Source organism: Dioscorea cayenensis, chromosome 19, assembly GCF_009730915.1.
Source record: "Dioscorea cayenensis subsp. rotundata cultivar TDr96_F1 chromosome 19, TDr96_F1_v2_PseudoChromosome.rev07_lg8_w22 25.fasta, whole genome shotgun sequence".
Lineage (NCBI taxonomy): Eukaryota > Viridiplantae > Streptophyta > Magnoliopsida > Dioscoreales > Dioscoreaceae > Dioscorea > Dioscorea cayenensis.
The window spans coordinates 30652854-30679654 of NC_052489.1; the positions used below are offsets into that span (position 1 = coordinate 30652854).

Genomic DNA, 26801 nt, shown 5'->3' on the forward strand with positions numbered 1-26801 from the left:
AGACACGTGGCGTGTTCGTTGTCGAATTTTTCGTTTCCCTCTCTTTTGTTGCCTCTTTCTTGGGCTTCCTCTTCCTCTGCTCGTCAGTTCCTCACCAGGGTTAGGGTTTTCAAGGTTTCTCTCGAGCTCCTTCTAGGGTTCCAGTGAAGCGAAGAAGATGTCTCTGAGGCCGAACGAGAGGACGGATCTACGTAGGAATAAGTATAAGGTTGCCGTCGATGCGGAGGATGGGCGGAGACGGAGGGAGGAGAACATGGTGGAGATTCGGAAGAGCCGGAGGGAGGAGAGCCTCCAGAAGAAGCGCCGAGAGGGTATGCAGCCACTGGCTGCCGCCGCCCACGCCATAGCCTTTGAGAAGAAGGTAGTTCACCACTCGCAATGAGATTATTGGATATTGGATTTTGGATCTTGATTTGTGTCTGGGTTTTGATCGGTTCTTTGATTTTAGTTGGAGAGCCTTCCGTCGATGCTGACGGGGATTTGGTCCGAGGATAGCATGTTGCAACTCGAATCGACCATGCAGTTCCGGAAGCTCCTTTCAATAGGTATCAGAAACCAGGAATTAGTTTTCTTTTTATTCTTTGATATCGAAATTGGATGATTAAATTACTAATAGTTATGCTTAGGTTTTGAATCAGGATAGTTTGAGCTATCCTTTTTGCGATTTGGTTGTTCTGTGATTGTTTAGTGCTTTCTATATGGCAGAACATATATTGGGTCTAGGAACCGTTCAGAAATTTGTTGTTTTAGTGTAAACTATTTGATTTGATCGTTGCATGGTTAATCTTTGACGAAAGACTGACAAAAAGTTGTTGCCATGTTTCACCAAAGAGGAACAAGATGATCCTCCATTTACTCTTGCATTATTTCTCAAATTCACTTTGACTGAATTTCAGCCAATAATGCATAATTTTTTTATGCAATTTACTTGAAATATAATACTTTGATTCTGTTGTTAAATACTATATTCACATTGTTGATCAACATCTACAAATCGCAATAATGAAACATAAAAATGTAAAGCGACCGCACAAAGATAGAAATTTTTTGGTTTTGCAATTTTGTTCGTTGTTGACAAAAATCCAAGAATTCACAAGTTCATCGATGTAGATTATTGTTATATGTGTAAGTTGTGAGTTATAAATTATCATGGATTGGCAAGGCTTTAGTAATTGTTGTTGCATTTGTTCCTTATTCATAAATAGCAACCACCTTTTCTTGCAACAACTGGAGTGCTTTGGGATGTGGAGGTTACCCATTTTGATAATGTTTCTTGAGCTGTGGAGTGAATGCCCATCTGTGGAATGAGGACTTCTTTATCATTTACAAATACAGCCGCTCCATTGTCCAGTTCTAGACGAGGAGAAAAGAAAAAAAAAATGGCACTCATAAAGATAAAATGGCAATTTATTAATTTGTTTTATCTGTCTGCAACCAGACCAACCTAGGTGATCTATACTGTGTCCTTATTCTGCTATATTATACGTGCAGACAATCTTTTTGTTATTCTGTGTTCTGTTTTAAAAATCTAATTCTTTTAAGTATAGGATATGAGGCCTAGCCTGCCTAGTACTGGTTGGAAATGGATTAGATAGACTATGAAAATATTGAGGAGCATCAGACTGAAGAAATGCTAGATTATGCTACTTTCTTGACAGCTACCCCTGTTTGTTTTTTGTGGATGAGATTACTATCTGAAAGAATTTCGTTGCTATGCTTCATTTGTGACTGTCAGAGTCTGATTCATCTTTATTTCCAATATATGTCCAGCAGAGATTTCAGATAATCCCGATTAATGCTTCCTATACAAATAGTTCTGTAGAAATAGTTGGAAAATTATTTTCCCACTCTCAGATCTCTCTATAGCTTATCATGTTGTGACTGTCAGAGTCTGATTCATCTTTATTTCCAATACATGTCAAGCAAAGATTTCAAATAATCCCGATTAATGCTTCCTATACAAATAGTTTTGTAGAAATAGTTGGAAAATTATTTTCCCACTCTCAGATCTCTCTAAGCTTATCATGATGGCAAGGTATATTAGTGTAAGTAATTATTGTTCAGATGGTCAAGAGTACGATGGGCTATAATTTAATATAAATTTTAAAGTGCTGAAAGCCCGGAAAAAAAACTCGAAATAAATTTCATCTCATATTACCAACGATCAAGTGGTCTAATGATAGTCGGGTCCCTATTCAAACGTTTCACAAGTGGTGAGAGTTCGAATCATAGGTGAAGGCACATTTCTGGGAGTGTGAGTAGTGGTTGTGTGTGGGTGATCTCAGCACCTATATGTGTGAGCCCTATCCCCACTTGTTCCGCTGTGACTTGTGCATGTCTCTATCTTTCTTTTAGCAGCCTAACCGCTCATCTTACCAAAAAGAAAAAAAAAAACCTCATCTCGGGTTAAACATTTAGCTCACAATTTTAAACTTGTTAGAATTTTTTTTTTTATTATTGGTTTTTTTGTTGATAATTCTTTCTATTACAGCTGCTGTCTACTGAGAGCAGTTGCTGAGATTTCCCAATCATGGCAGAAATTATACACGATTTTTTGTCATTTTATCAGAGCGATGCCCTCCAATTGATGAGGTTATTCAGTCAGGAGTAGTTCCAAGAATTGTACAGTTCCTAATGAGAGAGGAATTCCCCCAAATTCAGGTCATCATCTATGTATCATTTTTCTAAAATTTAATTGCGTGTATTTCTTGTATTTTTTCTATAGTTGTGGTAATTTTTTTTCTTCCTTTCACAGTTTGAAGCAGCCTGGGTACTGACCAACATTGCTTCCGGGACTTCAGAGAACACCAAGGTCGTGATTGATCATGGTGCTGTTCCAATCTTGGTGAAGCTTCTTGGCTCCCACAATGATGATATGCGTGAACAGGTATGTGCTAGTGTTTTTTCTGTTCTCAGGTGAATGTCATGCTTCTCATGGTAGCTTTCCATTCTAGGCTGCGTGGGCTTTGGGCAATGTTGCTGGTGATTCTCCCACATACAGGGATCTTGTACTTCAATGTGGTGCTTTGAGCCCACTGTTGGTGCAGCTGAATGAGCGTGCTAAGCTTTCTATGGTGAGGAATGCCACTTGGACTTTATCAAACTTATGCAGGGGAAAGCCACCACCACCATACGAGCAGGTTGGTTGTTTATTTTGCCTTAGGATTTTTCTTTTTTTAATTTTTCAGAGTAATCACTGGGATTAGTTCTGTTGTTGAATGCTTTTCTGTCTTTGCTTAATAGACAAAACCCGCTCTTCCTACACTTGCGTGTCTCATTTATTTAAACGATGATGAGATTCTAGCTGATACTTGCTGGTCACTATCATATCTATGCGATGGTACGAGTGACAAAGTTCAAGCTGTAATTGATGCTGGAGTTTGTCCACGACTTGTTGAGCTTCTTACGTATGTATGATGTTATTTTCTCAGTTACAATTCTTCATTTTCCCTTTTAGAGGAATAATTTTTATTGTTTTTCCATGTAGGCATCCATTACCAACTGTTGTTATTCCAGCCCTCCGCACTGTTGGCAACATAGTCACTGGAGATGACATACAGACGCAGGTATAACTGTTGTTTTCCAATGCTTATGTGATCTTATAGTTCCAAGTCCCTACCTTTTCTTCCATTGAAATATTCCAGGCTGTATTCTTCTTCTGTACCTTTCCAAGTTCACTCAGATCAGGTAGGGTACTAGAGCTACTTAGTTTCCCAAACTGGTTGACAAATCTATTTATGACCCAATCAATCATGCATGAGGTGTTGTAAAATTAAGACTGTAAGGTTATTAGCTTAATAAGCCTGAGGCCTTCTCATAATGCTTGGAAACATTTTGAAATCCAAACTCAAAATCTTTTGAGAAAAATTTGTAGTAATGTTTGTGATTTTTTCACCTTCCCCTGTGTATGTTCATTTTTTTTTTTCAGCTGCTTAGCGTGGTTTGGTTTGTGCACCTGCCAGTTTTGCATAGGTCTGTTTTTAGGGTTTCCGTAACTATTACGGGTACGAAATGGTTATTTTTGGGTGCATGTGTACACGCGTGTGCACGAACTTGATTTAATATTTGCATTTAGGTGTTTGTTAGATATATTGGTTATTTTCTAAGTGTGATGCCAGCATTTTTTAATGATATTAGAAGTATTTCTGGAAAATTATTTTGGAATCCAATATGTAATGACTATTTCATGGGGATTACTGAGGGGCATTCTTCTTTTTTGCTTCTTAAATAGTGTCATATGACTTAACATTTACTCACTCTTCTTTCTTCTATCTAAAAATATGTTGTATCTTATTAGTATTTTTCTCCACCCACACAGCATATTATCAGTCAAAATGCACTTCCATGTCTGTTGAACCTTCTGATACGTGATCATAAGAAGAGTATCAAGAAGGAAGCTTGCTGGACTATTTCAAACATTACAGCTGGAAATAAGGATCAAATACAGGTAATCATTGCATATTGACGTTGTTAACCTATGTTTGCACGCCGGCATGTTTGCCTTTAGAATGCCCACCGTTTAATTTGCAGGCAAGTGCCCATCATTCTTAGCAATCTTAAAAGTGCATGCTTTAGATGTGTGGAACCACAACAGCACGTTAGGCTTGGCTTCTGGCCATGTTTATGCTAATCCGCTAACCCAATTTGAACTAATTAAAACACTTTGGTCTATATACCATCAGAAAATAATTGTTTGGGCCCCATGCATGCACGGACACACCAATACATATCAGATTTTTTAAAAAAAAATTATTTTTATCATTCATGTCTCACATCATGAACCATTGTGTGTGTGGTATGCAAACCTCTTTAGACATTACATTTCATCACTAATAATCAATTAACAGGCTGTGATTGCTGCTGATCTCATCCCTCCGTTGGTACATCTTATTAAAAATGCTGAATTTGACATCAAGAAGGAGGCTGCTTGGGCAATCTCAAATGCTTCTTTAGGCGGTACCTGTGACCAAATAATGTATTATGTTGCGCCTTCCGCCATTTATCTCTGATTCATGCACCGTGAATCGTCTTGCTGACATTGTGACTTTGGTGCCAGGTTTCTAGTCAATGAAGGTTGCATCAAACCCTTGTGTGATCTCCTTGTATGTCCAGATCCAAAATGTGTGATGGTTTGCATGGAAGGGCTAGAAAGCATCCTTAAAGCTGGCGAAGCTGAAAAGAACATGGCAACTGCAGATGTGAATCCCTACGCTCAAATGATTGATGATGCTGAGGGTTTGGACAAGATTGAGAACCTGCAGAACCATGACAACAACGAGATCTATGAGAGGGCTGTTAAGATCCTTGAAACATACTGGTCGCAGGAGGAAGACACTGCTGCTATTCTACCAAATGGTTTGCCAAATGGTTTACAGAATGGTATTCCTCCTGGTGGATTCAACTTCAACCTATGATATGGTACGCAATGAAAATTGAAAAACAATGCTCTCTTCCTTGTTATGTCATGTTTCTTTTCTGGTGTCATCCAACTGACATTTTACTGATTTATTAAAATTACCATCTTTCAGGGCACTACCAGACCGTTTGACTAATGTGTTGGCTTAAAAGGAAAGGAAAAAAATCATTGCATTTCATTTTGCTGGTACGGCAGTGTGAGTTTTGTGTCCTATTTCCCCTTTGTTTTCACCAGGTATTTGTGGTGGTGGTAAATGGCACTGGGGAATAAGGAAAATTGATTCACAGTTTTATAAAATTGAAACCACACTATATTTCCATAAAATCGCTTCCATTTTTGTTTTTATTTTTTTTCTTTTTGGTGAGGATAAAATTTTTTGTCTAAATTCCCTTGAATTAAGATGATAGCTCATAGCGCTGATATCTCGGTAACGCTATTACCTTTGTTTATTATTTGATGGATGAGCTGACACGTGTGTGCTGATCCACCTCCACGTGCCAAGTATTGACTAACCTGAGTGTCCACTAAACCGACAACAGAGGTCATTATTGTCATTACACTTGAGATGGATCGATGTCAGTCCTAGGGTTTCAGGCGGCTGGGCTTAAAACTAAAGGCGGTGCAACACACCTTGAGTGATAAGTTGTGCCGGTCCTCTTACATAATAATCCTATACCATATGGATATAATAAACAAAACAAAGTCTATTACAATACACATCACAAATGCATCTCTTTCTCTCTCCATTTCTTTATTTATATTTATATTTTTCTATTGCTCCATACTCTATAGTGTTGTGTAGAGAGATCCTCCATTTCCCTCCACTCTTCTCTTGTGATCTCCATCCTAGGGCATTTATAGCCAGGGAGTAACATTCGTTCTTGTTCCCAATCTCTCTCTCTCTCTCTCTCTTTCTCTCTTCAGGTGGTGGTAGTGGATTCTGTTAAGGTGATCAGTGGATCATAGATTTTGGTGTGATCCCTTCGTAGAAGAAGAGAAAGGCGAGGGCGAGGGTTTTTTTGTGATTAGGGTTTAGATTTTGACAGATCTAAGTTGGGGATAGTAGAGAGACAGAGAGGTGGTGGTGAGAAGGGAGAGTCATGGATCTAGATGATGAAAAGGTGAGGTCTCTTCCTCCTTGATCTGTTGTTGTTTCATCATATACTAGTTAAAAATCCAATCTTTTGATCATTTGAGTTGTGTTCTTGGTTGTAGGGATCTGGATCTAGTAATTCAAGTAGCAGGGGATCTCCAGAAGCTAAGAGTTGTGCTGATTGCAGGACTACAAGGACACCTCTCTGGAGAGGAGGGCCATCTGGCCCTAAGGTCATTCTCAAGTCCTTCTCATTTGATCCAATTGATTTGATAACCCTCTTTGTTTTATTTTGCTTTATTTATATCTTAGTTTTGTTTGGATTGCAGTCATTATGCAATGCATGTGGGATTAGATATAGAAAGAAGAGAAGAGGAACTATGGGCTTGAAAGATGGAGGGGATGATTGGAAGAGGGGAAAGAGTGGTGCTGTTAGTAGAAGCAAAGAACAATATGTTAAGCTTGGTATGTTAGGAGGAGGTTTGGGGAGAGATGTGATTTTCAAAGATAAATCTTTTCTTTGGAAGCAAATGAAACTCAGGGAGGAGGAACAGGCTGCTGTACTTTTGATGGCTCTTTCATATGGAAATCTCTGAAAACAAAAAATAGAGAGAGGAACTCTCTCTATCTAACTTGTTATAATTATCTTCTTCTTTACTATTAATTTTGTTTTTGTATTTGATTTCAACAGTAGTTCTCCTCAATCTCCCTACTTGTTTGCCTCTTTATATATATATATATATATATATATATATATATTTCTCAATTTTCTTAGATTATTGTGAAACTTGGGTTATCTTCATTGCAAGCAGGAAGGCACCCAATTAAACTAGTTATACTAGTATTTTGTATTCTTGTTACCAACTAGTATGTATGATACAAGGAATCAATATCTATTTTTTCATTGTTTGTCATGGATTTTTAATTTCATTATGTGGTGTGTTTTTAAATATTGTTTGGGATGATACAAAACCAAGTGAAGATGGGATTGATTCACTGATCTGCTTGTTTGTCCTCTGGTTCCCATTTTGATTCTTTCTTTTATTCGGTATCCATGGAATATTGGAATTCAGAGTGGTTTGCTAATAATTATTTCCACTATGAATCCTTTTCATTGAGCATTATGGATTTGTTATTTAGATTTATATGATGAGCTTGTCATCGTCAAGCTTGTAATCATGGAATTTGGCCTACCATTTGTTGCACATTTATCTCTGTACTAATCTCATGTGATTTGATGAAGGTTATGTTTATTATATTTTGCTTTACTTAAGAGTGATGACTAGTGATCATTATGGAATCAAGTTTTCATTTTGGAAATGATCTCTCCATTTATTAGGAAATAATGGCAAACAAAAGTGTGGTCCTTACAGCCCTGTGTTTGTGGGTGATCCATCAGCATCAGCATCAGTATTTATATATAAATTTTTTTTCATTAATCTAAGTACAAACTCTTGTTATGTTCTCAGAAACAGTAATGAAGACACTACACTGTGTGGCATCTTTTGCAAACAGTAGTCCTTTTATTGCATTTGGCTGCAATTATTGAAGGCAATAACTAGAGCTTGTTACTTGTTAGTGATGATGAAGAAGTTCTCTGCTGAAGCTTCTCAAAAAGTACTTTAGATGGTAATTTTTGGAACTGCAAGTCCTCACGGTATGACTGGAAAAAAAAAAAAAAACTTTTTTCTTCTTTTCTTTTTTAAACAGTAGGATCTTAGATCATGGTTTAAATATAGACTAAAATGTTATAATTATCTTTTGAAGCTTTACAAGAAACACTTTTTCCAAGTGGAACTACAGGAACCAGAACCTGTGATGACTTTTATACAAAATGAAATGAGAATTCATATAAATATATAAAATATAACATAGTGATCATCATCAAATATATAACCACAAAGAATTACTAAAACAGAAACTTAACAAATGAGAATAAGAAAATCAAGAGAAAACAAGACATGGGTTTCAACTGAAGATCAGAAACAGATGGCAAAGGTGATGGTGGACTATAATAGTAAAATGGGAAGTAAGGCAACACTGGGTTTGGCGGCGGCGGTGTTGTTGCCGGATAGTAACCACCAGAAGGCGCCGGTGGCGGTGGTGAGTAGTAAGCCACGGCACCGGAAGGTGGTGGAGGTGGTGAAGCATAAACAAAGGAGCCTGAGGGTGGTGGTGGAGGAGGAGAGTAGTAGTAATCAGTTGGTGGTGATGGTGGTGGTGGTGAGTAGTATTCAGTGGGTGGTGATGGTGGTGGCGGGCAGCCGGAAGTGTCGGTTGGTGGCGGCGGTGGAGAAATGATTGGTTGGCAAGGATTGTCACAAGATGAGCACATTGTGCATGGGATGACACCATCATCATCCTTGATCACTGTCTTTGATGAAGCCATGCATGATGAGGATGATATGAATAGTAGTAAAAGAAGAAGAAAGAGTAGAGCTTGTGCCATGGTTTTTTCAGAGAGAAGTTAAAGAGAAAGAGAAAGAGTTTATATAAAATGAGAAGAAGAAGAAGAAGAAGAAGAAGAAGAAGTAGATCAATGGGGTTTGGTTGAGCTAAAAATCATAATGCATTTTTTTGGCTTTTCTTAGCCTTCTTTTTTGTCTTCTAAGTTAAGCATTGGTTTTCTTTTTTTATCTTTTTTTTTTTATATATAATTTTTTTTTGTTTCTTTATATGGATTGAAGGATTAGAGATAATATAATTTTATTAAAGAAGTGATTGTGATGACGTGGGAGTAATTGGTTGGTTAATGAGCAGGGGACGCACACGTGGGAGAGACCATCGAGGTCGGCAAGGCACGTGTGGAGGAGGAATAGAAGGCTGGCTCTTAGCTTTTGCTTCTCCATGTTCCAATGTGAAGAAGAAGTTCCATTTGAACAAGAATCATAATAATAATAATTTTTATTAGTGTAGTCACTATTCCAACAATAATCATCTTAATAATAATATTAAATTCTAATGAATTCACATCAATAAGCAAATTAAGTGACAACAAGTCACATGGATCACGTTGTATACATTAATAATGAAAAAAAAACTCCAATCTATTCAACAATTCACAAAACTCAGAGAAATCAAAGTATCAATCAACTAACATGAACTGATGAAATTCAGGAAATCTAACTGCTGCTAAGAAACAATCAAACATACTAAAAGTTCAGTATATTCCAATATATATATATATGAACTCTTGTTGCTGTTGCTGTTGTTGTGTGATCTCTCAAGGGAACTGGAAATTCATGGAATCCTTGAACCTTCCGGCAGGGGGACTAATGTACACCCAGAGCAATGAAATGACAATAGACAACAGCCCGGACCAGACGTAGATGATCGTCGGAACTTTTCCTCTTCTTCCCATCAATCCTTTGGCGAATGGATAAAGATGACACAACACCCAGAAGCTGAAAAAAACTCCTCCAAGCAGCTTGCTCCATTGAGGGTACTCACTGTACATAGTCCTCGCCACGCCTACGGCGATACTAATCATGTTTATCATCATTATAGTGATTGGAGGAACCATTAAAAAGCTCCATTTCACAGCATACAGCTCTGCAAACATGTCGTCATTGTCATCGCTTGCCGGCTTTGATGTTAGTGTGAAGGAGATGTCCACACCTGCAATGACTTTCAGGAGTCCTTGTAAAACTGCAGCTGGGTGTGCACTTGTGCCTCCAATCAACCAGAATTGCTCATTTCTCCACCACTCATGAAGTGTGATTCCAGACCATTTGATCTCCAGCAATGCAAGCATGCACAATGTGGCCGAAATGGCAAGCAGGAACACCAGAAAAGTAATGCTCAATGACTGCACTATGAACTGGCCTGTGAATAGAGAGATTGCAGGCAGAATGCAGTAGACAAGCAAGAATATTGATGTGAATGGATACATGCCTACATTGAAGTAAGCCACTCTCTGCAAGAACTTCATTCTTCGGGTTGCAAAAAGCGCGTTGTTTCTGGAGAAGAAGATCTCCACTGAACCTGTTGCCCAGCGGAGAACTTGGTGAAGCCGGTCGGTGAGATTGATTGGTGCTGTGCCTCGGAATGCATCTCGCTTTGTGACACAGTACACTGATCTCCATCCTCTGTTATGCATTCGATAACCAGTGACTACGTCTTCAGTGACAGAACCATATATCCATCCTACTCTCTGGCCCCATTCGGTTTTATCTTCATAGAAACATGAGATGACACTGATAGCTTCAGCAACCGTTGCAGCGTCTAATGGCTCCCGGGGGACAGTGAGTGCGCCAGCAGGACGGCCTTGTCGAACACCGGGGAGGTCTTGGAGCAGCCTGCCTTGATACTCTGCCACAGGGATGGATGCAACTAGAGTTGCTGAGCTTCCAAACCTCTTAGGCAAGAGCTGAGACTCGATATCTCCATCTTCTGTAGGTTGTAGCATAATCTCTTTATCATCTTCCAATTCTCTCTTCTTCCCCATTGTGTTCTTTCTCAAGAAAAGTTTGATCTTCTTCCTGCCGAACCATCCATGATGCTCAGTAGCTCGAGGAGGACTAAAGCCATAAAGAGCGGTTCGTCGGAATATGCAGCCAGTTCCTACATACATTGGCCCTTGCAAACCATCCATGGCTCTCATTGAAACATCAAAGAACACCAAATTGTGATTAGCGTATCGGTCATTTGGATCAATACCTTCGAACCTCTGAGGGAACTGAACATAGCATATACGGTCACCTCCTCTATCAAGCATGAAGCACATACCTTCTCTCAGTGCCAGAGAGTTGTAGAAATAGTGATCACAGTCCAAATTCAGAATGAAAGGACCATTGGACATTATGGCACTGGTTCTAACAAGAGCATTCATGGCTCCTGCCTTCTTGTTGTGATCATATCCAGGTCGTTTCTCTCTTGACACATAAACAAGCATCGGAAGCCTGATGTCCACGCCGGTTGTGTCAATGAGGTTCTTGTCACTAGCCTCTAATCCCATGACAGGTTCTGAGTTTGGAGGAGCAAGCATTGCCTGAAAAAAAAAAATAACAAATAACAGGTTAAATACTTGAAGACATGAGAGTGTGATTATAAAAGAATGCATATGATTGGGATTTATGGTCACCTGAATTATACCGGCGTGATCGCCTCTAGAGTGATCCTGCTCGGCAGAAGGCCAAGTCCCAGGCCAATGCGAACCATCAGACATCCAAGTAGCCTTCAGTATCTTGATAGGCTCAGTGCCATTGCCTCCTGCTGCTTCCTGCTTCTTGGCCCTGATTTCTTCCTGAGCATTATAAGCATCAGAACGCCTTCGAATGGACTCCGGCAATGAGTTTATCCTCACTTTGAACTCATCGTACTCTCGCTTCACCTTCCGGCGCTCTCTGACGAAATCCAAGCGAACCTTGTTCTTCAAAGGGTCTCTTTTCTGACTGAAGTATGCCTCTGGATTCCTTGGCTCGATATCATGCTTTCTACAAAAGGGGACCCAGACACCAGCAAAGCTGGCAGTTTCAGCAAGAGCTTCAAAAGTGAGGAGTGAGCCACCATCATCGGAGAGATAGCAAGCAAGCTTTTCAACAGGATAGTCAACAGCGAGAATAGAAAGAATGGTGTTGGCAGTGACCAGAGGAGGCTCTTTTTCCGGGTCAGCAGTCGATACAAATACATCAATGCCTGGAAGGTCAGACCTTCCCTTGGGATTACGAATGCTAGGAGACTCAAATCTCTCTTTGAGAACAGAGAGATCAGTAGCCCTGTTGACAGGGCAAAGCTTTGGGAGCTGATCAAGAAGCCATGAGAATGCAAACCAGACCTCACAAGTAATGGACATTGCCCAAAGCCATATAGCTTCATGGTTTGGATGCCTAATTCTCCAATGCAAGAACAATCCCAGAGCCACCAAACGAATCATAATCAACAATCTGAAAACAGCAACCCAAACACTCATTGCACAATGTTTCCTCGAAATATTCACAAGACATTGATAAAAAGAGAGAAGCTAAAAATTAGTGTTTTAGTACCTGTATGGGCTGATGATTGCTTGAGACACTCCTACTTTCCTTGTCAATGGTCTCCGGCACCTCCCACCGAAATTCGGTGGCTCATCGAATCCCTTAAACCCCATTCCTCCTCCTCCTCCTCCTCCACCATGCCCGTCTTTGGGCCAGAGAGCATTGCCATACCCATATGTTCCCTTTGTCTCAAAGAGCCACCGGTTGTGATCGAAATCGGGTGGTGCCTTGGTGGACCTCATCAGTGACATTCTTCTCCCCGCTCTCAACTCAGCCATAGATGTTAACGGCAGCGCCTTGTCCTCCTCCTCCTCCTCCAGCGACTCTTCATCATCGCTCACACCTCTATAAATCTCCTTACAACCTGGACATTGACCTCCACTGGCAATACACTCCAAGTAACAATCCCTGCAAATCATGAAGTCACACTCACAGGGAGAGTTCGAGCCACAGAGAAACGCCTCGCCGTCACAGCCATTCATCCGACAAACCATTCCCGCCGACTTGACCCCGGCTTCCTCCGAAGAACTATCAGCAGAGCACTCCATGACATGGCCGCGGGTGACGCAATTGAAACCTCCGGTGAAGATAGTGCCGGAGATGAAGCTTCTCTTAGGGGATGGCAGTGGTTGGTGGTCAGGAGTTGGGGGGATGTGAACGGTGTAGTGGACAAACTCGGAGGTGGCCTCACTGCCTTCATCTCTGGAAGCGGAAGCCGGGCAATAGCGGCTGCCGCCGCCACTGGAAGCCCGCCCGGAAGGGTGAGAGGCGGTGACTGGAGAGTGGAGGTTGTTGGGAAGGGAATGACGAGGGGCTGGGCTGGTTAAGCCCATGCTCCTGCTACTTCCCATTGCTCCCTCCGCAGCTCCTCTTCCGCCGGAGGAGATGGTGATGGTGACCGGAGACGCCGGAGAGGATGATCTCTGGAGGACCATCTTCAGAGAGAGAGAGAAACAGAGAGAGAGTGAGAGAGAGAGAGAGAGAAGAAGAAGAAGAAGAAGGTGACTGAAATTGGAAGTGAGACTTTGAAGGGTAACGGTTAGGGTTTTTAGAGTTTTGAATTGCAACGGTCGGCTTCAACGGCTACTATTTTCAAATTTGGGAGATTTCCAAAATTGACTTTTCATACACTACTTTCTGTAAAGAAATAACGGCTATGTATGCATAAAAAAAACAGCTAAATAAATAAACAACATAATGCTTAGAGTATGTATCTATGTATGCATCATAACAAGGAGATGTTTATAAATGTAAAGGAGTGCTACACCAAACAAAAAAAAAGCCTAAATAAATATACAACATAATGTAAATGTATGTATATATATATGTATGTATGTTAGTTATTGTTTCACTCTACAACTGGAAATCATTTTATCAGCTGATCTCTGAGAGACATTTTTACTGATTTACATCACATAAATGGAAAGCATTGGATTTGAATTCTCTGACAATGTGGGCCTCACATCCTCATAACAATGCAGGCAGAACCTGCCTCAATAACATGCTTGCCTTGTGATTTTTATCTGAAGAAAAAAATCTCATACAATCAGCATTACATAGGTGAACAATACCAGTTAAGACCAGCGAGTTTGAACGATTGATTTAAATGGTCTGGTTTGGTTGCTGCAATGAATAGATAATAAAGTCAGTCAAATGAGAAATCTTTAAATGTCAAATTGGAAACTTGATGAACTATGTAAATTGTTCATGTTTATGATGTTTATAATATGATTGCCCCAAAACAAGATGAATAACCATGATAAAAATGCAAGTGTCTAACTCACTAGTTCAGCAGTCAAAGCCGGCAATGTGTGCCAAGGAGGATAAAACTTCTAATGGCAGTGATGTTGGGAGTCATGAGTTCAAATTTATTATCTTATAAGCAGGTTATTGTTGGTAGAAATAGATGTACAATAAAATTCGATGCTTTTGTTATGACAGTGATAAGAACTCACTTGATTATAGGAGCGATCATCAAATGTCAAGACACCACATGACCCAGAAGTTGAAGCCCAATTCTGAATGCTGGCATTATAACCATGCCCGGGTGAATCGAATTGATTAACTTGGTATTCTACAAAACCTTCCCGTGAGCTGATTTCTGCAGGTTTGCAATTTTTCTCATTAAGCAGATTCGAATTATAACCCTGATAAGGATATTGGGCTCCCAGCTGCAGGCTAAGGCATTCATTTTGGCTTAACCCATGCGTGGAGTCCCCTTGTCCTGGCTCGTTGGTATCTGTTTGCTTCTCTGCACTACTGAAGTAACTGGGATAACTTTGAAGGGATGTGTCTGTAGAGCATCCAATATCCCTGCAAACCAAATCAACACATTGGAAAAAGGTGTGAAGATCCCAGCTCTTGGCAAGATTTTTGTGGATACTGTAACTAAAGATTTTATGAAAATTTTTCCTATTTAAATAAGTTTTTCAACAAATAAAAATGATGACTGGAGCTTGTGAAAAACAAATAAGAAAAGCTTTGAATCTATCATCAGTTGAAAATGCAATAATTTGATATTGTAGATTCAACTCACCTCTGAGGCAGCAAATTAGAGACTTCTGGTAGCATAAGTTGTTGGCCATGATTGTTATGAAGCCACATGATTGGCAAGTTTTGTGGCATACTACACAGTGCAAAGGGCAAATGCAAGTCGTTCTGGAACTATGAAATTCACAAATATGATTAGGCAATTCCAGCAAATTTGAAAAAACTGAGGGAATTTTTTTTTTCCAAAGTTCAGATAATGTAGGGGAAAAAATTGCTTTACCTGGCTAACAGATTCTAGAGATATATATTGCTGCTTGGCCAAATTTTCCTGTTAGGCAAACAACATGGCATCATCTTAAGAAAGGAAACATAATAATAAGAATCAGAAATCATTTACTGATGTCATAAATTATGCAATTTCCATAAAGCAGCTGCTTGTTTTGTTTCAGCCACATTAAAAAATAATCACTCCGCAAGCATAAATAGAATTATTCAGGACTGGCTAGACAAGAACCAGTGACACTTCTCATTATTGTCGACAGTTGCTGCAGCATTTTCAGTCAAGTTCATGTGAAGAGAGACTGCTGCTCAAATTTGCCACTATGATTATGTGGGTCAAAGTAAAAGTAAGGAAATTGTGCAGCCCCATGGGTCTGCCACCCACCTTTGCCTCCAGAAGAGCCAAAGGATGAGTCCACCCCCTTCCATGGTCCACCTTGAAATGAACATATTAGACATGGAGCAATATGCAAAAAACCCCACAAAGACAATTAACAGTTCACAAATGTGGCATATTTCATAGCTGGTGGGCAAAAGTTTACAGAAGATAGCAAGTTTTAAGTCCCAATTACCAGGTTCACACAACTACCAATTAAAAAATGACAGCTTTCATAATGCGTCAATGAATTGAATGCAATAGTAGGTGTAAAATAAAGAGTATAAGTTTTTATGCATAAATGGCATGTATCTCTAAGTTTCAATGATAACACACCTTCTGTAATTGTATTTGGTCAAGAGTTTCCTTGAGAGATTGTTCCATTGCTCTGATTTGGTCTATGTCATCAATCTTTTCGGGTTCCATCCAATAACTGAAGAAATGAAATTTGTGAGATATGACCAAAGATAACAATTATCTTGCTTATTTAACCAATATCCATTACTAGCATGTTCCTTGCAATTGCAATATAAAAGCAGCACAAGTATTAGAAACATATCATACCCAATCAAAATGAATTAGAAGGGCACTGGCTCTGTAGTTCTAGTCAAAGCATTTGCAGTATTCAGATTATATTTTACTTTCTTTTGGATTGATAATCATCACCCATATTACAAGAGCAAAGACAAAACTCTATAAATTTTATTCATAATAGACATTGAGGAATTTATTTTTCTGTATTCTCACTGAAAGAACCACAGAGAATTTGACAATTTCAGCCAGCATTTTAGCATCTGGCACAGGTTATAAGTCTAAAACTAATATAAATAAAGGGAAGTCTTAACTCGTGAAATGCTGGTGTCAAGCATATCTCACCTCTCACATATTTATATAAGGGTTTGTTTAAGGCTTTCCAAATACATTGTGGTTTGGCATTGCCTTTGATTTTATCAGAAGTTATTCCAATAAAAAAAGGGTTTCATTTAGATCATGTGAATCAATAATGAGTATTAAGATTCAATATTGGATCTTAATATTTAAAGTTCAACTTATAAATGTGTCAGGAGTGTGTCATTTTCATCCATAAACAAGTTAAAGAATACCTTAATCTCTGTTGTACCTCTAATATTTGAGCTTGTATTAATCTCAGTTGACTAGCCAGTTCCTGTTCAAGAAATCAAATCAAGACTAGACATGCAAAGTAGAGAAGAAGCTAAACCTACTTTTGCAAAATATTGCAACATAACAGGCCTTTGTCACACATACCTCAACGGTTTGAGGACTGCAAGAAAACAAAATAAAAATCATTAATTTTCCCATTCACTGAAAGAGAGTTTTTGGAATGGAGGATTGGGTGTGCTATCCAAATCTAACTTCAGAATATACCTGGAGCCCAGAAAGTCTTGGATATTGACCTCATGGTCCAGCTTCTTGAATGTCTTCTTCAATGCCTATATTCTCAAAAAAAGATAAGTTTGTTTCTAGAAGCCACCCACTGTGTGAAGATGAAAATGACTACAAATGATGGGGAACTTACTTCAAGACTCTCTAACTTCCTGTTAAAATCAAGAAGAACAATTGTTAAGAGAATATATATTTCTTAACTTTAAGGATGGACCATATCTGCAATAAGTAATAACAAGTAGCCACCTTTTTTCTCTCTCCTGTGGAGTTAGTTGAGCAAATTTTGCTATGACCTCCTCAATGTTGCTGTCAGACAAACAAATTAAGATGCTGACCTTGAGCTTTCAAGTTCCCTTATAATTCATAATGAATACTATAGCACCTATATTAAGAATGCCCATTCTTTGGATGAGTTGGAGAGGGAGGACATGAAAGTATACCTTTGTTCTCCAAGACACAATGTGGGCTTGCCGGTGGGTGAGAACATGAGAAGAACAATGTCAATGTCACATAATATGGAGAGCTCCTTGGCCTTTTTCAAGATCCCTGCCCTCCTTTTTGAGTAGGTAACTTGTCTCCCACTGGAGTTTTCCAATCTCTTGATCTTCAGCTTCACTCTCCCCATCCCTCTCTATGGCACAATCCTCTGCTCTAGTTTTTAAACAAAAACCCAAGAATCTACAAATGCTAACCACGAAAGCATTCCACAAAGGTTACCAAAACAATAACTTTTTGGCGTCGAAAACACAATCGAGTAACAGGACGTCAAGCTATCTAATTTAATCGATTTCCTCAGAGCTCATCCAGAGATCCCATCAAAAATCAAACCTTTAAGTAGAGGCAAGGCTAAAAATCAACAAAAAAACTAAAAACACCAGATCGAAAGAGAAGCCAACCACCAGAACCCGATTGATTTCCAATAAACGAAGAAAATAATTCAAATTCAGTTGAGAGAATCCAAGTAAAACTCTAATAAATCCTATCTTTCGAAAGACCCCCACAGCTCACATAGACATGAAAGTATACCTAATCTGAGTCAATTCAGAGCAAATTCAACAAGATAACAAGTAATACATACAACCCTCAAGCGAAACCAAGAAGGAAATCACCAATCTCCGAGAACCATCCTCGAAATGGAGAAAGACTGGATCAAAATCAACAGAAGAAAAACAAACATCAAACGAGAATCAAGAGCGAGAAAGAGACGATAACGAGGTGGAAATCATGGTGCGAAAAAGGTCGATGAGGATTAGAGGAGAAGGAGAAGGAGAAGTGGCGGGAAGCGCGGGGGGCGGGAGGGGGTGCGAAAGAGCCCAACACTGCGGTCCGTACAACGAAAGCGACATCCCTAAGAAATCTCTCCGGCGAGCGATGCTGACGCTGGTGGGCCTCTTCACCTACGGCCCACGGACTCCGCGCCTTCCCACTTTAAATGGGCCCACTAGGCCCTTCTCTACCGCAACTGACCTTTTATTTAAATCTTTTAAAAATAATAATAATAAGGGAAAATTACTGTTCATCCCTCGTAATTTTCAAAACTTCCCAAAAACCCCCTCCAACTTTTGCACACCCCGGACAGCCCTCCGTTATATTTTTACATTCACTTTAACCCCTCACGGTAAGTTGAAGTGTGTCCCATGATATGAAATTCCTTTTTTGCTGCGAAAAGGAGGGAAAAAAAATGGTACTCAATCACATCATGTCCGAACTTTATGCGATATTTTTTTCCAATGCCTCCTGCTTGCTTTTTCTCAAACAAAGTTTAGGGTACTCATATCTTGTTCTTCTTGTTCTTGTTCTTATTCTTGTTCTTCTTTTTCTTCATCTCATTTGTTGTACTCAATTTTTAGCTCTTCGATTAAATTATGGAGTTTTTTGTCTTTGTCGTCATTGCCACCCTTCTGGTTCGCAAGTTGTGTTGTAGCCATTACCACGCTAACTGGTCACAATCGCAGATCGTCGATGAATCATTGCCAAGTAAGCATTGTGTATATACTTGTTAGTATTGTTTAAATATTGAACTTTAGATTTACATATATCTGTTATTAGTTAAATATTGGCTTATATGTTTAAATGTTTTCTTTTATCGTTTAAACTGTATTTTTATCCGCTTAAAATATACAACGCGATGGTGGCAGCGGTCTCCAAGCGTAATTAATGCACGTTCGGTTACCCAAGCGTTTCCACTGCCGTCATGACATAAAAAAATCGAGGCTCGAAAGCAGCGGTCATTGGGTTTCGCGAGATAAATGGGAAGGAAGAACCATTTCGTTGAACATACTCTACTGGCGCAACCACTCCTCTTCCTCTTCCTCTTCCTCTTCCTCTTCTTCTTATGTGATGGTCATCCTGTCGAGTCGAACATTTGGTGTTCACGACATTCACACCATTCAAACCACATTTTTTACATCATAGACTTTTTACAGGATGTGTCATGATTGTTTTTCCTCTTGTCATCCCCTAAATAGCTCATGAGGTGAAAACTTTCTTTTTCTTGCCCAAGTCGAAATGCTCGCCTTCTTGCTCTACTCTACGGGTAAGCAATGAGCGGAGTGCGTTTCGCCTGGGTCAAGAAAAGAAAGTTTCACTCTGAGTTGATCGCAGATGATTACGGAAGAAGGTTCATCACATATCCTTTAAAAAGAACTTGATCAATAAAAAAATGTGAGTGCCGGGTCAGTGCGAGTGTTGTGGACACCGTATTCACCGCATGTACTTGATCTATAAAGCAATGACTGTCCGTGATGGTTACGTCGTGCGTTAAACGGAGAGTTTGAAGCTTAAACAGAGAATTTTTGTATTGTCTTACATTCTATTTTTTTATCAGAGATTTGTATTTTAAGTGATGGTCATCCGTAATTACTGCTGATATTTAATAATAAAATGAATGTTGTATTGTATTGTATTAAATATTTTTTTATCGAGATTCAGTATTTTTAAGTACATTTCATTAGTAATTACGCTGATACTTCATAAGAAAAAAATGTTAAACCCGTAGAAATGAAATTTAAACATGACAAAAATAAGTTAATATTGAATAAGAATGTTATCGTAGATTTGTATTTTTCAAATTTAAAAGCGAGACATAACAAAAGAACGGCATTAGTAAACAATACAAACAGTTTATACTAATAATCGATTTACTCTTTTAAACAATGACAACGGTGTTTAATCACATACATAAAGATGTTTAAACGCTTTTACATATTATTTACATTATATAGACTTTAGTTAAAAAAAGTAAAACCGTTATTTTTAAACACTATATGTATCTCGTTTAAACATAAAAAGCTCGACGCTTTAAACAGAGACTCATGTTGAGGTGAGAACTTTCATTCGAGCGATGATAATATGTCTTACTCGTGACATTGACATATATTTCCCTTTTTGCCCTTGGGATGGAAGGAAAAATACCGCCCAATCACATCACATCACGTCTAGTCTATCCTCCATGCATACAATCGCGCACTTTTTGTTTGCCTATCTGACCGTTGTTTGTTGTTTACATCTTCTTTTTCTTCTTCTTCGTCTTCTTTTTGTTCTTCATTTCATTTGGTTCGTACGATTTGGTTTTCGGCCAGTATATTATGGAGAATTTTTGCGGTATTGCTAAATTCAACGGGGAGGGAAGAGTGCCGATGTTCACTGCTCGGACTTCTTGGGAGTTGGTGTTAGCTGAGATATGTGAGCGATAGGGGTCTCGAAGTTTCCCTGTCGAGGGTGAAGTTTATCACACCGGATGGATATAAAAGCGGTTTGTCCAATAGAAAACGATGTTGACTTCCAGCGAATGTGTCACGTGCACTCCATCTTCAAATGCGATGTAGTTGATCTTGTTGTCGAGACGCATAATGTGCCATCGCGGAATCCTAATGAAAAGCGAGTTCTACTCGTTAGTAAGTTCCTTCTCTTTTATTTCGATCCATCAGTATGGGTTCATTATTGTTTAAATATGTCGGGTCATCGCTTAACATATTGTACTAGTCGCTCACGCTAATTGGTAACGGTTTAAGTATTTAATTTAACGCTTTAAATATTGGCATTATCCTTAAATATTATATTCTCGACTAATATATTGATCGTTTCATTCTGATCGAAGTGTCAGGTGGGAATTCGATTCTCGCGAGTGCTCCCGCTCAATCCCATGGTGACCCGGACGGTGTGGGATGTCTTCCATCCCTCGCCGAGACCATTCTCAAGTGCTATCGTTGGATATTGACAACGCTTTTGACGCTGTGGAACATTTCGGGGACGTACTTGAAATCATGCAATCAAACGGAATTTTGACTTTCAAATTCATAAAGAACGAGAAACATCGGAGTGATCGTGGAATCGCGGCACGATGGTTGTCATTAGGCGCCTTTCACGCTTCAAAAGAGTATAATAAAAAAATACTTTCGTAATCAAGACAATCAACACGTCACACACTTGCGGTGGTGGCATAGGTTTGGCGTCATATCCGAAAGCGTCCAAAAAATGGGTAAGCGCATCGGTGATTCGAGGCTCAAGGACCGCCCTCGTATCAAGGCCATCGACATTCGTGAAGGGACATGTTGCGGGAACATGGTGTCACATACCATACAAGCGGGCTTGGTTGGGAAAAAGAGCCCTCGCTTGATGGTATGTGGACACCATGTGATACTCATGATCTTTCACGATTTCGATGCCTGCGGATTTGTCTCAGCCATTTTATCCATCAGCTAGCAGCATCGTGAGTCGGTGGTCCTTGATGGCAGTCGACATCTCCGCCATCTGATCGCTTTGCTTTGATATGTGGATAAGGTGACGTGACATCCCGGCAGCTAAGCGATCGTGGAAAAGAGACTGAGATCGCTTTTAGACGCATGCGTTCTTTTCTTTTCAGCGTGTATTGTGGGATTCAAGAGGGCTTTGCGGATCAGCTGCATTTTTCTCGATGGTACCCACTCCTCTGGAAAAATATCGGGGCATACCATCAGCTGCCACGAGGGAAAGATGGAAACAATGGTTTTTCCACGTCGCCTTTCGAGTATAGTCAACAACGAGACCGATGCCAATTGGACTTGGTTCATATCTAAGTTAGGCGATGCTTTATATGAGGAAGGAGATTATCATGAGATAATTACCTTCGTGTCAGACAGGTGGAAGGGCCTTGTAAACGCAATTGCGAGAGTCTTCCCTTCTTCGCCACATGCATCACTGCTTCGACATTTGGAGGCCAATTTTATGAAAGCCAATGTCGGACTTGGGAAGACATCGAAGGATGAGTCTCGGTCGATATGCTCCGCGATCGCCAAAGATTTCGATGATACCGTGAATGAATCGCAGCCACATCACCCGAAGCTCATCACCGGGTTGATTAATAAATCGGATATGGCACATTGGTCGAATTATCTGCTCGGAGGTGATCGTTAGTGGTGAGATGTATTCAAATGTCGCGAGTCGCTCAATGCTTGGATCAAAGAAGCTCGCCATTTACCCGTGCGACGTAAAAATGGTCGACTCCATAAGGTCTCGCGAATTTTTGATTTACACTTAACATTTCGTGTTACCCCTTTTAAAATGTTTTTTTATCTTTGTTTAATTAGACTTCTCCGACATTAGATATTGATTTTTATCGCTTTAACCTTTTTACAATAATGTTTAAAAAGGTTCACGAATTATTTAACCATCACTATCTTTGTTTAACGTTATTTGTAGGTACAAGTTGATCGCGCGTTATGTGAACCCGGGCGTGAGCAAGCTGAACAAATGGGAGACCCTACTTATGCCCGCACATACATTCAAGGTAGAGATAATTGTTGAGGATAGCGAAATCTTCGTGTTGGTCGTCACATCGATGATCGTTACGGCTGATCGACCGGTCAGAGAACTCCGTGGATCTCGCCATCGTAACTTGTTCATGTCGAAGGTGGCAAGTTTATGGTATTCGTCTAGAAACACGCTTGCTACCGCAATAATGCATGCAGACACCCAACGTTCATCGATTTATTAGCGGCTACTTCACCGGCCGATAATTACAAACTGGCGTATAAGGAAGCTATATTCCCATACCCGACGTATGCAGCCTTGCGACGGAAATCGTGAACTTCGCTTATGCATCACCGCGACGAGAAGGCGACTCAGGGCGCCCTAGAAGAAAGAGGATCGAGTCGCAAGAGTTTGATGTCCGCGAAGTTACATTGCAGCTCACCGCCATGGATCCCGTCACAATCGTAGATCTCTAGAATGAAACTGTCGCCGACTAGGCATTGTAAATAAGCTGACTTCTAAAGAGAAACAATTTGAATTGACTGCCAATTTTTCATATTTAAACTCTTATTCTTCACAGTGTTATCCATTTTTTAAACAGAGACAGTGTTCTGTTAAACAGGGAACCTGTAATTTTAAATGTTTCAAACTGATATTTAAACAATATATGGTAAAGTTAAATAATTAAAATGAAATGTAAACAATCACACGCCATGGATCCGTCACAATCGTAGATCTTGTAATGAAACCGTCACGACTAGGCATTGTAAATAAAGTCGACTTCTAAAGAGAAACAATTTGAATTGATCGCCAATTTTTTTCATATATTTAAACTCTTATTCTTCACAGATGTTATCGATTATTTAAACAGAGACATTATATGTTAAACAGAGAACCCGTAATTTTTAATCTGTTTCAAACTGATATTTAAACGATATATGGTAAAGTTAAATAAGTAAACTGAAATGTAAACAATCACACTGTACAATTGAAATGAAACCGAATGGAATTTAACATGCTTTTACAATTGAAAAATCAAACAAAAATTTACATCGACATGTACAAGTCATGTTCAACGAAAAAAATGAAAACAATGAATTGAATACAAGTCCTCTTCTGAGAAAACAAAATTTAACCCGCTTCGGACGACCCCCCTTTCTCATGGACGCCGGCTGCCCTCCCCTCCTTAAGTATGCAGGTAACATACTTTAATCTCAGGTAAGGCCTTGCTTGGGAGGGGGTTAGTGAGGGTATTGTAAGGTAGGGTTATGGTCCATTCCTTGTTTGGATCAAGGGTTATCTAGAGGGTAAAGTTTTAGGGGGTTAAATGGAGGGTTGAGAAACCTCCATTTACCCCATTTTCTCAACCCTCCAAATTGGGGGGTTGAGGAGGTTTTGATTTTCATCTTGACCAAAATACCCTCAACCTTTCCAAATAATTACATGTATGTATTATTATTAGTATTAATATTAGTATATTTGTACTCGTTTTATTATTATTATTATTATTATTATTATTATTATTATTATTATATTAGTATTCATATTTGTATATTAGTATTAGTATATTAGTATATTATTATTAGTATTAGTATTATTAGTATTTCTATTAGTATATTAATATATTTGTATTATTAATTATTATTATTATTATTATTATTATTATTATTACTATTAGTATTTATATTTGTATATTATTATTATTAATATTATTAGTATTAGTATTAGTATATTAATATATTTGTACTATTATTACTATTATTATTATGAGTATTAGTATATTAGTATATTAGTGTTAACATATTAGTACGGGTATTATTATTATTATTATTATTAGTAGTAGTTGTATATTAGTTTTAGTATATTAGTATTCTTGTTCATATTAGTATTTGTATATTAGTATTAGTATATTAGTATATTATTATATTATCAGTATTAGTATTATTAGTATTTCTATTAGTATATTAATATATTTGTACTATTATTATTATTATTATTATTATTATGAGTATTAGTATATTAGTATATTAGTGTTAACATATTAGTACGGGTGTTATTATTAATATTATTAGTATATTAGTATTATTATTATTATTACTATTAGTATATTAGTTTTAGTATATTAGTATTTGTGTTCATATTAGTATTAGTATATTAGTATTCATATTAATATTAGTATTAATATTAGTATTATTGTTGTTATTATGTCTTGTGTCTTTTGTGTATTAATAGATAAATATAATGAGTAGATAGTTTTACATAATTATATGTCATATGTGTCTTTTTTTCTTATAAGGGTATTTTAGTAATATTACCATAAAACCTTACCCTCTATTACCTTCAATCCAAATATTACAAGGTTTGGTAACCTTCATTTACCTTACCTTTGTCCCAAACAAGGTATAACTTAAAAACTCCATTTCCCTTACTTTACCTTACCTTACCTTCCATTATGAACCCCTCCTTCACCTCTCCCAAGCAAAGCCTAAGGGACGTCTGTCTGCGGTAGCCGTAGCTTCTCACCCCAAAGTAATTGCTCGATAAACCGCATGACATAGACGCTTCCTTGTTTTTGCCGTGGGGTTTCCGTGTTGTACAGGAGTGGGTACTTTGCGGTCGCCGACTCGCCGAACTCCATATCGACAGCCGTGTCGAATAGATTCCGCTGTCGAGATATGCAAGTTGAGATTAACATACCGAATTAAATAACAAACACTATCGATCGGAATAATTAAAGAACTTACCATGTCCGGACGCGCTCTTTTTCGTACTCAGCGCATGAAGAATAATGCTCAGTATTCTTGTTTGTCATCACGAGGACGCACGACATGGAAGTGGCCATTCATTATGATCGGGAGGATGACAATTTGAACTTCATGCAAGTTGCGCACAGCATCTCCGATCATAGCCATAGTTGTCTCATGTGCGTCGTCGTGCTTTGACATAAACAACGCCAACGGTCTTATGATGGAGGCGCGCTTCTTGTAGGGATATGGCACTTTGCTCAGTGACTTTTGTATTATGCATACAAAAGCGTCCATCACATCATCTGTGACCATCTCCTTCCCCTCAAGCAGAGTGTATAAATTGGCCCGTGTGGGCGATAGTCATTCTTCCACACAACAGTGCTGAGATTAAACGATAACATATATAATTAGCCCATATTCTAAATAGTTAAATGATATTAGCAATGTTCAAATGATATTATAAATAATTAAACGTTAACTAGAAAACTTAAACGATAACATATAAACATTTAAACAATATCAATAGAAAGTTAAACACTATAAACAAATGTTAAACACTATCATAAAAACTTTAAACTTACCTATCCATACGGCAATTAAGGAAGATCCTCATCAACTCCTGCTCATACTTGTTAAGCCGAGATTGACCAACCCATTTTTCTTCTTCGGAATGAAGACTTGCCGAGCCGCTCTTGTCTAATTGTTGATCGCCTCGATCATCTCTCGCGTTGATCGGTCGGGGGTCTTCATGGAGCACTCGCCGATGTGCCTTGAAAGGCGTTTCGAAGATCAGCCCGCATCTTCCTTCGATGCGGGGACGACGGCGACAACATCAACCGCGGACACATCCTCACGTGGTTGTTCTTGTTGTAGGGATTGTGTCCGCTTCGACGCGGGACGACGACGACAACATCAACCGCAGTACACATCCCTTACATGGTTTTTGTTGTTGTGGGATCGTGTCCCGCTTTGATGCGGCGATACGGGCCACGCCACCGACCACGAATCAACTATCTTCACCGTTAGCCCGCAGCAGCAAGCATCATCCCGGAGACAAATCCTTAGCTTGTTCTTGTTCTTCGTGGATCGTGTCCGGCCTTTGATCGCCGTATCTCTGAGCCGGTTCCACCGGTCGTGGATTTCGTTAACAAGAGAGTTAACGATCTTTTGCACCTCGGCGATGACCCACATCATCTACGATGTCCTCCACCGCCATGGCCATGTCATCAACGGCGATGACTTCGATGAATACAGCATCCGCGCGATGGTTTTGCTATTGTTTCACTGTCAC

At 39.1% G+C, this 26801-nt stretch overlaps 5 protein-coding genes across 6 annotated transcripts; 2 read left to right on the forward strand and 3 right to left on the reverse strand.

Annotated features, from left to right (window-relative positions):
• The first annotated feature begins 56 nt into the window (after window positions 1-56).
• On the forward strand, window positions 57-5572 carry LOC120249639 (importin subunit alpha-1a-like). The gene is made up of 11 exons (XM_039258215.1): window positions 57-361; window positions 449-545; window positions 2570-2661; window positions 2756-2887; window positions 2955-3140; window positions 3244-3407; window positions 3488-3566; window positions 4319-4447; window positions 4848-4975; window positions 5057-5418; window positions 5529-5572. The coding sequence occupies exons 1-10, from the start codon at window positions 158-160 to the stop codon at window positions 5412-5414; spliced, it is 1569 nt and encodes a 522-aa protein (XP_039114149.1). The 5' UTR covers window positions 57-157; the 3' UTR covers window positions 5415-5418; window positions 5529-5572.
• A 569-nt stretch (window positions 5573-6141) lies between these two features.
• Window positions 6142-7121, forward strand: LOC120249641 (GATA transcription factor 16-like). The gene is made up of 3 exons (XM_039258217.1): window positions 6142-6537; window positions 6632-6742; window positions 6839-7121. The coding sequence occupies exons 1-3, from the start codon at window positions 6517-6519 to the stop codon at window positions 7103-7105; spliced, it is 399 nt and encodes a 132-aa protein (XP_039114151.1). The 5' UTR covers window positions 6142-6516; the 3' UTR covers window positions 7106-7121.
• Window positions 7122-8414: 1293 nt separating this feature from the next.
• Window positions 8415-9292, reverse strand: LOC120250343 (leucine-rich repeat extensin-like protein 1). The gene has a single exon (XM_039259146.1). It carries the CDS (start codon window positions 8956-8958, stop codon window positions 8419-8421), a length of 540 nt encoding a protein of 179 aa, XP_039115080.1. The 5' UTR covers window positions 8959-9292; the 3' UTR covers window positions 8415-8418.
• Window positions 9293-9493: 201 nt separating this feature from the next.
• LOC120249801 (cellulose synthase-like protein D5) lies at window positions 9494-13517 on the reverse strand. Its single transcript, XM_039258457.1, has 3 exons — window positions 12494-13517; window positions 11593-12394; window positions 9494-11499 (listed from the first exon to the last, which is right to left on the reverse strand). The coding sequence occupies exons 1-3, from the start codon at window positions 13417-13419 to the stop codon at window positions 9733-9735; spliced, it is 3495 nt and encodes a 1164-aa protein (XP_039114391.1). The 5' UTR covers window positions 13420-13517; the 3' UTR covers window positions 9494-9732.
• Window positions 13518-13764: 247 nt separating this feature from the next.
• Window positions 13765-18419, reverse strand: LOC120283280 (agamous-like MADS-box protein AGL30). 2 transcript variants are annotated; one of them, XM_039289921.1, is made up of 11 exons: window positions 17474-18419; window positions 17280-17339; window positions 17167-17185; window positions 17016-17080; window positions 16896-16911; window positions 16733-16794; window positions 15966-16062; window positions 15255-15302; window positions 15021-15142; window positions 14440-14797; window positions 13765-14107 (listed from the first exon to the last, which is right to left on the reverse strand). In XM_039289921.1, the coding sequence occupies exons 1-11, from the start codon at window positions 17656-17658 to the stop codon at window positions 14087-14089; spliced, it is 1053 nt and encodes a 350-aa protein (XP_039145855.1). In that variant the 5' UTR covers window positions 17659-18419; the 3' UTR covers window positions 13765-14086. The 2 variants fall into 2 exon arrangements, with proteins under 2 accessions (XP_039145855.1, XP_039145854.1); XM_039289920.1 differs by having other exon boundaries at window positions 13766-14107; window positions 15021-15148; window positions 17474-18418.
• Between the last annotated feature and the right edge of the window lie 8382 nt (window positions 18420-26801).

What these genes read in the sequence shown, in the direction of transcription:
- LOC120249639 (XM_039258215.1), top strand. Translation starts at nt 158, where the DNA reads ATGTCTCTGAGGCCGAACGAGAGGACGGATCTACGTAGGAATAAGTAT. An exon ending in CCATAGCCTTTGAGAAGAAG is followed by an intron (nt 362 to 448) that starts GTAGTTCACCAC and finishes CTTTGATTTTAG; the next exon opens with TTGGAGAGCCTTCCGTCGAT. An exon ending in CGACTTGTTGAGCTTCTTAC is followed by an intron (nt 3,408 to 3,487) that starts GTATGTATGATG and finishes TTTTCCATGTAG; the next exon opens with GCATCCATTACCAACTGTTG.
- LOC120249641 (XM_039258217.1), top strand. Translation starts at nt 6,517, where the DNA reads ATGGATCTAGATGATGAAAAG. An exon ending in TGGATCTAGATGATGAAAAG is followed by an intron (nt 6,538 to 6,631) that starts GTGAGGTCTCTT and finishes TCTTGGTTGTAG; the next exon opens with GGATCTGGATCTAGTAATTC. An exon ending in GAGGGCCATCTGGCCCTAAG is followed by an intron (nt 6,743 to 6,838) that starts GTCATTCTCAAG and finishes TTTGGATTGCAG; the next exon opens with TCATTATGCAATGCATGTGG.
- LOC120250343 (XM_039259146.1), bottom strand. Translation starts at nt 8,958, where the DNA reads ATGGCACAAGCTCTACTCTTTCTTCTTCTTTTACTACTATTCATATCA.
- LOC120249801 (XM_039258457.1), bottom strand. Translation starts at nt 13,419, where the DNA reads ATGGTCCTCCAGAGATCATCCTCTCCGGCGTCTCCGGTCACCATCACC. An exon ending in GCAATCATCAGCCCATACAG is followed by an intron (nt 12,395 to 12,493) that starts GTACTAAAACAC and finishes TGCTGTTTTCAG; the next exon opens with ATTGTTGATTATGATTCGTT. An exon ending in ATCACGCCGGTATAATTCAG is followed by an intron (nt 11,500 to 11,592) that starts GTGACCATAAAT and finishes TTTTTTTTTCAG; the next exon opens with GCAATGCTTGCTCCTCCAAA.
- LOC120283280 (XM_039289920.1), bottom strand. Translation starts at nt 17,658, where the DNA reads ATGGGGAGAGTGAAGCTGAAGATCAAGAGATTGGAAAACTCCAGTGGG. An exon ending in ACCAAATACAATTACAGAAG is followed by an intron (nt 15,303 to 15,965) that starts GTGTGTTATCAT and finishes TTTGCCTAACAG; the next exon opens with GAAAATTTGGCCAAGCAGCA. An exon ending in TCTAATTTGCTGCCTCAGAG is followed by an intron (nt 14,798 to 15,020) that starts GTGAGTTGAATC and finishes TTTGGTTTGCAG; the next exon opens with GGATATTGGATGCTCTACAG.